The 13,799-nt window shown below is 43.2% G+C and overlaps 1 protein-coding gene across 1 annotated transcript; it reads right to left on the bottom strand.

Moving 5' to 3' along the window:
* Window positions 1–583: 583 nt before the first annotated feature.
* Window positions 584–2,856, bottom strand: LOC114429697 (uncharacterized). Its single transcript, XM_028398360.1, has 3 exons — window positions 2,609–2,856; window positions 1,845–2,216; window positions 584–1,720 (listed from the first exon to the last, which is right to left on the bottom strand). The coding sequence occupies exon 3, from the start codon at window positions 1,458–1,460 to the stop codon at window positions 723–725; it is 738 nt and encodes a 245-aa protein (XP_028254161.1). The 5' UTR covers window positions 1,461–1,720; window positions 1,845–2,216; window positions 2,609–2,856; the 3' UTR covers window positions 584–722.
* Between the last annotated feature and the right edge of the window lie 10,943 nt (window positions 2,857–13,799).

Raw genomic sequence — 13,799 nt, 5'->3', positions numbered from 1 at the left:
ACTCAGAGCCTGCTTCTCTGGTCTATCTTTCCTTGAAAACAAAATTCCTGGAAGTCTTCCTGTTTGCTTCATAAACAAATAGGCCTCAGTTGTCTTAGAAATGACAGCAAGAACACAGCATTACTGTAACATTATCTGATTTAATGAATAATTGTGTAGCTGGGCAAACAAAAACACAAACATACACATTACTCACACCACAGTGGAGACATTGTAAATGAGGTCAAATTTGAACAATCATTAGAAACCATGATACATACATTTCTATTATATTATTACATTATATACATATTATATATATATATATATATATATATATATATATATATATATATATATATATATATATATATATATATATATATATATATATATATACACACACATAACAATCATTAGAAACCACGATACATACATATATTCCATTCTATTAACCTCCAGCTCTGTGTATATGCTAAACATCTTTTTTTCTTGTTTTAGGTGATGCAGACAGACAGGATCAGGAATTAGTGCGAGTGGCAGCTCTGGATGGCTGCCTTGGCAAGCACATGGTTAAGTATTTATGTATTTACAGCTTCCCCATTGTGTCTACAGCAACCATAAATTGTTCATAACTGTCATACACTTGTTTTTCAAAACCTTTAGAAGGTGACATCATTTTTATTGGGCAGAAACATTTTTTTTTGTATTTTTTATGCCCCTGGGTGGGCTGGTTGCACATTTTACAGACAGGGAGACTTTGTATCCGTGATACTTTTGCTCCCATGTCTGAGGGGTCTTCCTTCAGCTTCCACTTGTACTGAGTCGCCCTTGCCCAGCTCTTGCCCAGCTCCTTCAGCTGAAGCTGTTTTGGGAGCAGGTGGAGGATCCTTTTGGCTGGCTGGCTTTGAGAGCTGCACTGGGGGCCCAGCATTGTCAGAGGCAGAAACAGAGGAAGGTCTGGTGATGGTGGATGTCACAGGCACTTTTTTGCGGGGGGCTGGCACCAGTTGCAGTGGTGGTTCAGGGTGGCTGACAGGTGTAAAAATGTCTGCTCGTCCTTTCAACACCTTTGTCCCTGCCAGACTAGGTGTATATTCGTTCTCCTTTAGAGGGTAGTCTGGTGGTGGGAGGACCGCTGGCTGGTGTGGTGCAGGAGGGAGCTGTACAGAGGAGATGGACGTAGTCTTTGTGATGGTCTGGGGCTGTTGGGTAGAATGCAGGTTGAGCAGCCTCTCCTGGCGTCTGATAAAATCCCGTACAGTCTTGATGTTAATCTTGGCTAGGGGAATACCAGCTTTGCTCAACACTGCATCCTCCAACAAAACCCGGTGCTGGATCCTCTCGTAAGCCTTTAAGATTTCATTCTTTACTGGGCTTGCGAGAGAACCATGTGACCTCAACCACAACAGCTTCACCAGTGTATACATTAGCCTGTTGTGTTGAATGTTATGCTGTGCTGGGGCATAGCGCATGGCCATCTTGACTCTCTGTACCACAGCAGCCTCAACCAGGTCGTCTCTCCTGGTGCGGCAGTACAATGTGTGTGTCCTGTACAGCTGGTTGAACTTGTGAGGCTGCTTATCATGCTCCTCCACAGCTTCCACAACTGGAGCAGCTCGTCCCTCTGCTCGGCCGTGAGCGACAGGTGATCATCCGACAGGCCGATCTCCACCAGTGCAGAGCAAAACATCTCCAGCTTTTTGAAGCCAGGAAGAGGGTTGAGACTGCAGGCATCCTCCTGGCAGGAAATAATAAACAAATCCAGTAAGATAAAGTGTTTTTTTTTTTTTAATTCTAAACCACTGTGTTGTTTTCATCCATTTGATTGTATTTCATAGCAGCGGCACACACAAGCTACTCACAACAGCCGGGGGGTGAGCAGTTGATGTTTCATCCCTTGTGAGCGTGATATGGGGCAGAACGGCATCCAACCCCTCGCCACACGCCTCTGTGTCGCTGTGGTAGGCTTCATCACCCTCCTCTGGATCAGGCTGCCCAGGTTGAACCACCTCTTCATCTGGACCAGGACCATCATCCACAATGTCCTGAAGAGAGAAGGATTCCCCAGTGCTCTGTCTGAATAAATACTCCAACCCAAGTAGTTCATCTGATGGCACATCAGTAGGGATCTGAAAGTTTTCCTCCACTGTTTCCCCAAACAGGTACTGGCAGCGGGTGTTGAGACGATGGATCAGAGGTGCAGTCCCTTGGCACCTCTGTGTCTATCCAGTAGGCTGAAATCATAAAACATGAACTTAGTACAGACATAGTAAGCATGAGTGTGATTTTACAGTAAGTATACTGGTCAAAAATACACAGCAAGGCTTAAAAAGAGCCTAATGACAGGCTGGACAGAGAAATTAACAGCTCTTTCATCCTCATACAGCCTCTGTGTATGCATACACAGATAACACGTTCAATAAAACACACACACACACGTTTTATTCAGCAAAATAGTTACTATTTATATTGTCGTGACCATAGTTTACGATGAACTACTATTTTACGTCTTAATGCAGGTTTCGTTGTAGTATTTTTACAGTGCGGTATCGTTATGTGCCGTAAACGCCACCGACTACAAATAAACAGAGCGTTATAAAATATAAAAGTCGATTTCAATACGTACAACTTCACGTAGCCCACGTCGTTTTCGAGAAGCCAGCATTGTGATATTGCCCGAACGGAACCACCAGCTTTCCCAGGGACTGCTTACGGGACGGGGCTCGGATACCCTCCGCTCGTAGTAGCATTTCCGCGTGTGGAACGGCGGTGACGGGGTTCAGCAGCTCCGGCGAGGGGCTGGGGAATATGAGCCTTCTTTCCCGGTAATTGCGGGCCTCTTTGGTCGCCACGAGCACGGCTTGTTGGCGAGAAACCGGCGCATTCGGGTCCACGGTTCGTATAACGGGCTCCGCCATGTTTGCTTTACACATTTGAATTTGGGCGGCGGCTTCACGCGATTGGTAGTCTACAGTCAGATCCCGCGATCTGATTGGGAGTCTACAGTCAGAGGCGACCAATCAAAAGGCGCAACTGTCTACAGTCACTGTAGACTTTTGCACCACTGTAGACACGACCAAGTAGTCACTGGAGCCGGGTGTAATTTATTGTCCAAGGCACAGATTCTAAAGAGCAGGATGAATGAGAGAACCACCCAGTGAGGGCTTCCTTTTAGCCAAGCACTGGCTCCCTCTTTCCCACTGGGCTTCCTGTTTCAGGTACCTGCACCTGAGGAGCATTGCCCAGATCCCCAAACCGAGGCAAGAATACATGGCACCATAGATGTTTGTTATTGGATGAATATGACTGGCTGAATATGAATGTGCTTCATGCTCTGCTTTTGTTAAACCATGAGGAGAGTGAACCAAATCAATTCAGCAACACAATACAGGATAGATACTTTAACCTGTAACCCGATGGGCCCGCCGAAGGGCCGAAAACGTACAGGCACTATTACTTCAAATTCTGATCAAATTCTGCCACGGTTGCGGCCATGTTTGTAGTCCAATGAAAGAGGACAAGCTACTGAATCGAATGGTACAAAAAAATCTAATGGACTACAATACCCAGCTGACGTAAAATCCCTGTGTAAAGACTAGACGCAACAACACTAACGCTAGCTAACTACGCGTATGTGTTTGTGGAGGTTGTAGTTGCTTTAGTGTGCTTCAGTGACTTTCGGTGACTTTCAGTGAGTTTCAGTAAGTATCAGAGGGTTTTTTTAGGTTGTTAGCTAGCGTATCTCTTCATGATACCGTGACGAGAGGGGCATGGAGCAGAATTTCAACGGCAGGAATTTCCGGATTCGTTCGACCCCGTTGCCAGCAACGTTGAACGTTGGAAAAGATAGACCCAGTTTGAGTAAGTTGAGTAAGTTTTGTACATTTATTTTGAAGTGTAAACTATTTGTTGCTAATATCCGTGTTGATCGATAAAATGATTTATTATATATATACGTGTACACAATATAGTATACAGCAGGGTGGTAGTTGGGGTGAGAGAGGAGGATGCAGAGGATAGTGGTGATGATTGACTGTGGCAACCCCTAAGGGAACAGCTGAACAGAGATGAAGAAGGATGATTCAATCCTATTCAATACTGTCTTTACATATTATTTACATAATATGTGTATTTCAATATGTATGCAATTACAGATAATAATAATTGTTATCATTTTCACAGCCAAGAGGGAAGAGAAGAGGAAAGTGAGGTTCCAGGCCCATCTGGGCTCAACGCTGAGGCATCACCTCTCCTTGTTGTTATTTTTATTTTCTTTACCTAATATTTGGTTGGACTTTCATTAATGTACATTAGTTATTAGTTATTATAATAAAAACTACTCTATTTGGAGACAAAATCATACATTTTGATGTTTTTTTCTATTGATTTTACACTGTGCATAATGGTAGAAGTTGATGAAGTGCAAGGTAAATTCATACCCAAAAGCTCCAGTAGATGGCAATAGACTAGTGAAATGGATATAAATTGTATTTTCCAGCCAGTTTCCACTGGAAATGAGTAAGCTAGCTATAGCTATAGTAACCTATTTGGCAATGTGGTGCCAAATTGTGCCAAACTGAGTGTCCGCCTGGTGATATCCTTACTAAAACCTTTGTGAAGGCTTTGCTCTTTGTTCAAATTCTATCAAATTTGGTATATTTGTAGCCAAGGAATAGCTGAATGTGATCAATGGCATCTGTGTACATAGAATCATTGTTAGCATAATGTTTTCCTCTGTCAAATAGGAAAAAAACTCAGGCAAGGATAAAATTGTTACATTTCTCCTGTAGTTTTTTCTAATTTACTCAGGCATACTAATAGACACAATATTTTAAACACTGGAATGCATTCTCTGAGGTCCCTAGATGTCCCTAGACACCAAGAACATGCATATGCACATTATTATTGTGGTGCATTTCCTCATTTTCTTCGGGAATGTCTTTTTAGGTGATTTTTTCTTTTAATATGGCAGTGCTGGTTGTGCATGTTGTTCTTCTCTCTCTCTCTCTCCTTCATCCTCTCTGTCCTGTCTCCCTCTTCTTCTCCTCCTCTACCCGGCCAACTGGCAGCAGGAAGGTTCTTCTTTATGACTCAGGTCCTGCTTAAGGTTTTTTCCTGTTTAAAGGGAGTTTTTCTTGCCACTGTTGCTCCTAAGGGGGTTCAGGCTCTGGGTGAAGCGCTTTGAGACAGTGATTGTAAAATGCGCTATATATATAATAACACTAATATTGTTAATCTATATCTGAAGTGTTGGTTCCCATACACAAATACCTCAGATTGGTGCTTTAGTCTCCGACAAAGAGGACGAAAATCAGCAAATTTTGGGATACAACATTAAATCTGTATTGTATAACCTACAAATAGATGTTAAGATTAAAGGGAAAGTACACAGCAGTATATATTAAAAGTTAAAGGTTGTTGAGAGATCCTCAGATCCTCATGACGTTCATTACCTTCTACTAATCATCTGAAGTATTTGTATGTGGTAATCAACAAGAAGAGGTTTAAAATGTCATCAAGTTGTCCAAAAATTCAAGACAACAACAAATGTCAACTACTGTAGTTTTTATTATTGTAGCCCCTCTGAAGACATATGAAAATATGTAATGCGCACGAAATAGTATTGTTATTGACAGGGCGCATGGGAGCGGGCTGCTCGGCCAGGGAGCACCATTCCTCTCATTCTCATATCGGGCCTGGTTGGCTTGTGGGACTCCTGAAGCAGCTGATAGGTATCGGCAGGCCAAGCGTGCCCCAGCGAGGGTAGTTGTAGAGGCAAAAACTCGGGCCTGGGAGGAGTTCGGGAAGGCCATGGAGGAGGACTATCGGTCAGCCTCGAAGAGATTCTGGCAAACCGTCCGGCGCCTCAGGAGGGGGAAACAGTACTCCACCAGCACTGGGGGTGGATGAGCTTCGCCCTGGGTACCTTAAGTCTCTGTTGTGGGGCCTCTGCAACGCCACGTGTCAATCGGGGGCAGTGCCGCTTGACTGGGAGACCGGAGTGGTGGTCCCTCTTTTCAAAAAGGGGACCTGGAGCGTGTGCTCCAACTATAGGGGGATCACACTCTTCAGCCTCCATGGGAATGTCTATGCCAGGGTACTGGAGAGGAGAATTCGGCCTATAGTCGAACCTCGGATTCAGGAGGAGCAATATGGTTTTCGTCCTGGCCACGGAACGCTGGACCAGGACGCGGTGGAGAGACTATGTCTCTCGGCTGACTTGGGAACGCCTCGGGATTCCCCCAGGAGAGCTGGAGGAAGTGTCCAGTGAGAGGGAAGTCTTGGTGTCCCTGCTCCCTGCTGCCCAGGGAAGGTGCTCCCTGGCCGGGCAGCCCCCTCCAATGCGTCCTGTCAATTACAATACTATTTCGTGGCCACGAATTAGTATTTCGTGCGCATGTTATACATATTTCGTGGACACGAAATGGCTTAGTAGTTGTAACTATGTAAAAGTAGGTAAAAAGGGTGCTGTAGCATCCTGCATCATTAACCTTTGCAGGGGCCATCTTTCCTCCTTTGGGACGAACTTGGTCCACAGGCGCAGAAACTCACCATGCAGAGACAGGTCTTTAAGCATGGCTTGTCCATAGTGTCTGTGGGGAATTGTAATAATTTCAAACCTAATGCAACTGTGAAAAAAAACACAATGTAAACAAAAGTAAGTAGATATGTATACGTTGATAACCCACCTCACATCTGGAGCAGCATCCGCTGACATTTTGGACACAGCAATCAGGAAGAGCCTGGAGAAGCTTCTTCCTGACAGGATGTGATCTGCTCCGATTTTCTTGGCAACTTGCTGCAGGTGTGCTGCCGTGCTGCTTCTAACGGCGTTACTGCGATGACTGCAGAGGGACAAGAGCAGGACATAAGGCAGCTGACATCACATCTGAATGGTTCCTCTCATGTACATTTACCTCACTCCGTTGTTAAGGAGAGTGCTGACTGTCCGTCTGTGGCTGCAGTTTTCCACCATGGCATCCAACGCCAAGTCAACCTTCTGTTGGATAAGGGGGTGGATTGTTGCCAGTTTGAGCAGCAGGGCTCGTCCGGTCAGCTCTACCTCCGGATCCATAGTCTGCTGTAACTGAACATACAGCTTTGCTATGGTGTCTATAGCCTCACAGGCCACTGCTGAGCGCTGGTTGTTCACCTGTATAGTAAGAATGAGAACCATCAGCCACAGCTGTCATATGTTTCATGCAATTTCCATCAATGATACAAAAAACAATCGGACAATAGGACAATACCTCCTTATTGAACAGCAGACAAACTTCATGCAGTTTGGTTATCAGCGTCTCTGCGTGGTGCTGCGCCAGAGCTTGGATGGTGTTCATACCATCCATTTTCTCCTTCCTGTTTAATAGATATATATGTTAATGTGACTTCAGGAACTACACGATATGCAGGTCTGCATATGTTATATTTTAGCTGCTTCAGCTACAGTTTCCCTGTCTTACCAGTCAGATGAACGCAGCAGGGTGAAGCAGCTGAACAGGCTCGATTGAGGGTTGGCCAGAGGATAGAGCTCAGCTACACTTTTTATCTCGTTCTTGCTGCAGTCACTGGCTGTCTTTTTGCCCGCTAGACAGAAAAATACTTGTTGCCCTCATTCAAAGTGTTGTATATGATGTACAAGTATACAAAACACAACAACTTACCTGCTTCACTATTTCTGTTTGTAATTTGCGGGAATATTGTGGGTTGGGTTCTTGTTCCTGCAGCTGTCTTTGTAAGGGGTTGGGGTTTGTGTGATTGGCAGGAGAAAGCCTGCAGACACATTTCTAAATCAAAATCCCCTTTATTCTTCACACTGTGGAGCTGCACGTCTTTGACGAGCTTTTTGTCTGGTGGTCGGGCGGCAGGAGGACGAGCTGGTGTTTCATCCATCCTTCTTGGCGGTTCCACCAAAAGAGTTTCTAATCTCTTTCCGTGCGGGAGGAAGGATTTCCTTTGGCTGTGAGTAGCAGGGGGTTTTGACAAAATCCTGTTCTGAATTGAGAGTCCCATTCTCTGCAGAAAAGCATCATTTCGGGCTTTAATTGAGGCATACAGTCGATCTGCTCGATCAGATATCGATGCCATTTTTGTACGCTCAGCCCGATCTATGTCCATGATGGTGGACTCATTGGTGACCCGATAATGATATGGGTAACCATGGCCTCCAGTTCGCTGTGGGTCAAGCCAATAAAACAAGTTAGGACCAACGCACTTAGACTGTTAGGAATACAGGACCAACAGAAAACAAAAGTTACTTTTATTTTATTTTTTATTAAAGGGTTAAATAAAATGCCTCAAGCATAAATTGTTGAAAAGTTTGGTGATGTGCCATTTTCCAATAGTCTTGATTAATGCTCAGCTTTCGCTGTGCTTTGCTGACATGAGGATTTACATGTCTTGAGCATATCTACAGTGGGCTGTGCGGTCCGAATACATTAAATCACCATTTCCACTCCATGATAATGAACAATACAGCCATTGCTGCTTCCTCATTAAAATACACCACTAGCACAATGAATAACCATAATCTGATGAGTGTCTTTTTTTAAATAATATGGCTGCTTCACAATTTACCTTCTGTATCGGCGAGTTCTGTACATAGCTGGGCTCAAGGTAACAGTTTGGAGTAGTGAGACATATGTGAGCATGCTGCTGAACTGAGGGCAGTCTGAATCAGCAACAGCAGACAGGATTGTGCTCTCTGACAGTGTACTGTATGATTTTTGGCCTGCATTTAACCAAAAGTCAATAAAGTCCAATGATTTCTGTCTCTAAGACCACAACGCATTCACCAGCTATCTGTGGACGTGTAGGAAAAGGGATTTCAAAAGATTAAGCATTAAAAAGATACTGGAATGTTGATGCCACAGCATTTTATGTTGTGTTTTCCCTGTTAAATATCCTCAGAAAAGCCTCCCTGCAGGGATATTGCTTCCTGAAGTCCACCACCAGACAAGAGAGCTGGTGGTGGACTTCAGGAAGCACCAGACACTCCCAAACCCGGTCAGCATCAAGGGTACCAACGTGGACATTGTGGACAGCTACAAATACCTGGGTGTCCACATTGACCACAAACTGGACTGGTCCACAAACGCAGAGGCAATATACAGGAAGGGACAGAGTCGCCTGTATCTACTGAGGAGACTCAGGTCCTTTAACGTCTGCCAGACCATGCTGCAGATGTTTTACCACTCGGTGGTCTCCAGCGTCATCTTCTACGCTGTAGTGTGCTGGGGCAGCAGGATGAAGACGGCCGACACCAACAGACTCAACAAGCTCATCAGGAAGGCTGGCTCGGTACTGGGAGTGGAGCTGGAGTCTGTGGTGGAGGTGACAGAGAGGAGGATACTGAGGAAACTCCTCAGTATTCGTAACAACACGTCTCACCCCCTGCACGACACACTGCTGTCCTACAGGAGCACATTCAGCGGTAGACTGAGACTACCCAGCACAGAACGCCACAGGAGGTCCTTCCTGCCAGTGGCCATCAGACTGTATAACTCCTCCCCTTTCTGTAGGGAGAAGCGCTAGATAATCATGTCAGGCATCACTGTCATTCCCTCCACTTGTCTATGTTTATGTTTACTTAGCACCTTATATCTCCATATTTGTATCCATGTATCATATATTGTGCTCATACTGCGTACTGTACTCTTATTTTGGATTATAGTGACACTTATACTCTTATACTCTGTACTTAACTGCATTTAATGTAACTTGATACCTCTGGCACAAGAATTTCCTTCGGGATTAATAAAGTTTTATCTTATCTTATCTTATCTTATCTTATATTTTAGCAAACCACAGCACCCCCCCTGCAGCAGCAGCTCTGCACTAGAGCGGCATCAGAACAGTCAGGTAAATGACTCCTTCATTATGTGTATTCATTTATTTCACCCATGAAATATTCACCCTAAAGAATGACTATTCCGGGTAGACAGTGCCATTTAGTATGCTGCATGGCCTGCGGTTTGGCCCTATAGCTCACATAATTTCCAGGTCTTCATCTTCAAGCCAAAGAAGAAAGCTTTTTATTCTCCATTCCATTTACCAGTCGGATGTAGAACGGCAGGCAGATAAATTAACGCACACTTCTCATCCCCCAGCTGCAGTCAGAAGGCTCATCTGAGCACAGAGATTAGAAGAAGAAAAAAATCCACCATCATATGGAAAATGTTTCATACCGTGGCTTTTCGCTGCAGGCACAGTCAGCAGACTGGAGGGAGGTATCAATCAAACAGGAGAATGAAGCCTGTGATTCAGGCAGAGTGTCAAGTTAAAATAAAATGAATCCATAATAATAATCAATCTCAAACAAATGCTGCAACATCTGAGATGGAAACCATATGGAAAGTTCTGGAGAATCTGGTACACAACATGAGACTCATAATGAGATGCGTTATCTCTGAGGCTGCTGGTGACAGACTGCGAACAAAGGCTTCATGTTTCCAAAAAACTGTTCAAACTCTCTCACTACACCCCCCTCACTTGGTTAGCTCTAAACCAGAAACAAGCCACACAGCATCATCAACAATAGTTCCTTGAAGGCTTTTAGCAATATCCTTGTGAAGCTGCATGGGATTAAAGCTGAAAAACATGATGAATGATTTTTCTAATCAGTTCTGGCTGCTGTTTTTTAAAGTCTCACTTTGGATACTTTTACAGTTCTCCTAAGGGTTACTTATTCACTTTATCACACGTTATTTTTTTGTCTCTGTGTTTGTTCGAGCTGTTATTGACTGGATTTGGAGGATGCTCCTCTGGTGGGAATTTTTAAAATAGCCAAAGGGCTTAAAGGATTAAACATGGCAGACCCTGGAAGAAAACCTGTTTCATAAAGCTCAGATACTATACCCCTTTTTAGCACCTCAAAGATTTTTGTTCCATACCCTGACTGGATGATTACATAAACCAGGACAGCAGTAATTTCTCACAACAACAACAACAGGGAACTTTGTATTCTTACTAGAGAAACTGGTCCTTTAATGCAGGCCAGGGAATAAAGAGCATCTGTGTGGGAAGCTGTTGAGGGATCCAGCTTATCCCGACCAGGAGAAAGTAAGGTTGATACTTGGAAGCTAGTGAAATGACAGCTGGGTATGCATCTGGCACCCCCCTGTGGTCATATGTATATATAACATGACTATGTGTTGTTCTCTTTTATGTATTTAATGTTGTGAAATTGTCTGCATTCACCTCAACTAGCCACTGTGCTCGAATCTAATGTTATTGAAAATTAAAGTGATAAAAGTGATGTGAAAGCGTGTGTGTGAGCCAGAAGTGTCATGCTGTTGTTTTTAGAGAAAATCAAGTGCTTTTTGTGTGTGGATGTTTTGGGAGGATGCTGCTGCACAGCTGACTTCTATTGGACAACTGTGCACCTATGCAGATGTTGGTGAGCATTATAAATCTGCTAATAATGAAGATTGATTTGATGGTACCAGTGAGTTCTTTAATATTTAGAAATGCAGGTTATCTTGACATCTACAGGTATTAAAAGGAGCCTTTTCTTTAAGAAGTAACACCCTTGATCGCAGTATACAATTTTACTATATACTAGGCTGTATTGTACAGGGGAACTCATCTCCATGGTAACTTACGGCAGTTAATTTACATGTTCTGCTCAGGAAATCAATCATGAAACAATTTCATGGTGATCATCCAGGACTCTACTTCACCCTAACAGTCCTAAAGGTTTGTTGGATAAAATAATAATATTGGGTACATTCATTTGTTCTTACCAGCTGTTCAAGTGAGTGGGGACATCGTGTGACAACACCACTGTATTTATAGAAGTTCAGATAACTTAGAGAATTAAAACTCAAACACACAATGATAACTGCACCGTCGTCTGCCAAAAATATGCAACTTACTGCCAGCAGTTGAATTTCCTGTCAGATTAGTTGCTGTGTAATATGGGTCCAATACAGAGACAAAGCTTTGAAATAGGGATGAGACCACAGCTCTAATCTGGCTTGTCTCAAAATGTGGGCATTCACTCAAGACGGCTGGAACCAGGCTCAACTCACTGTCTTTCTGCAGACAGAATTAATGAGTGTGACTTCATCACATTGCATGTTAACAATTCAAATGGAAATGCTGGAGCAGAGTCACATGTAATAGGAAGAAGCTGCAGATATCATCACAGTAATCCATAAAAAAAGCAAATTGCATTTATGGTAGAACCATGTTTTTAGGTCTTTCACTTTTGCTCTGCTCTTGATGCAAACATAAGGATGTGGTTGAGGTTATGAATTAAAAAAACCCTTTCAAAATATTTTTAGTCACGTCTCCCAGAGTGCCAAAGCATGTCCACTGCTGTCGTCCCTCTGTGGAAGCAGGAGGGGATTACTTTGAGTCATCTCAGGTTCATCCAAAGGGAAAACAAAAAGCTGAGCTGGATGTTTCATGCCTAGAAATGAGTCAGTGGAAAGCAGCACAGGAAGCTCAAGTCAACCTCGACATGACTGGGGAATGTTGTAGATTCTTAGTCTGACAATGATTCACTTCAATCTGCCAGATGAGGGGGGTGATGAAAGAATAATGATGTGGCTGTGTGTGGATCCTCGGAGATCCTCGGAGAACACCAAAGCTCGGCTGGTCATTTCCCTGTCTGAATCATACCTGCCTTCATTTTTCACCTGTCTGAAACCATAAGCACATCACATAGCAGGGTGAGTTGAGCTAATGAAGTCATGCCGAACAATAATAATGGACTACAATACCCAGCTGACGTAAAATCCCTGTGTAAAGACTAGACGCAACAACACTAACGCTAGCTAACTACGCGTATGTGTTTGTGGAGGTTGTAGTTGCTTTAGTGTGCTTCAGTGACTTTCGGTGAATTTCAGTGAGTTTCAGTAAGTATCAGAGGGTTTTTTTAGGTTGTTAGCTAGCGTATCTCTTCATGATACCGTGACGAGAGGGGCATGGAGCAGAATTTCAACGGCAGGAATTTCCGGATTCGTTCGACCCCGTTGCCAGCAACGTTGAACGTTGGAAAAGATAGACCCAGTTTGAGTAAGTTGAGTAAGTTTTGTACATTTATTTTGAAGTGTAAACTATTTGTTGCTAATATCTGTGTTGATCGATAAAATGATTTATTATATATATACGTGTACACAATATAGTATACAGCAGGGTGGTAGTTGGGGTGAGAGAGGAGGATGCAGAGGATAGTGGTGATGATTGACTGTGGCAACCCCTGAGGGAACAGCTGAACAGAGATGAAGAAGGATGATTCAATCCTATTCAATACTGTCTTTACATATTATTTACATAATATGTGTATTTCAATATGTATGCAATTACAGATAATAATAATTGTTATTATTTTCACAGCCAACAAGAGGGAAGAGAAGAGGAAAGTGAGGTTCCAGGCCCATCTGGGCTCAACGCTGAGGCATCACCTCTCCTTGTTGTATTTTTATTTTCTTTACCTAATATTTGGTTGGACTTTCATTAATGTACATAGTTATTAGTTATTATAATAAAAACTACTCTATTTGGAGACAAAATCATACATTTTGATGTTTTTTTCTATAATTTTACACTGTGCATAATGGTAGAAGTTGATGAAGTGCAAGGTAAATTCATACCCAAAAGCTCCAGTAGATGGCAATAGACTAGTGAAATGGATATAAATTGTATTTTCCAGCCAGTTTCCACTGGAAATGAGTAAGCTAGCTATAGCTATAGTAACCTATTTGGCAATGTGGTGCCAAATTGTGCCAAACTGAGTGTCCGCCTGGTGATATCCTTACTAAATCCTTTGTGAAGGCTTTGCTCTTTGTTCAACTTCTATCAAAATTTGGTAT

Source organism: Parambassis ranga, unplaced genomic scaffold (assembly GCF_900634625.1).
Source record: "Parambassis ranga unplaced genomic scaffold, fParRan2.1 scaffold_215_arrow_ctg1, whole genome shotgun sequence".
In the NCBI taxonomy this organism is placed as follows: Eukaryota; Metazoa; Chordata; class Actinopteri; family Ambassidae; genus Parambassis; species Parambassis ranga.
The sequence above is the reverse complement of the archived record's forward strand: the minus strand, read 5'-3'. Positions and strand labels throughout refer to the sequence as shown.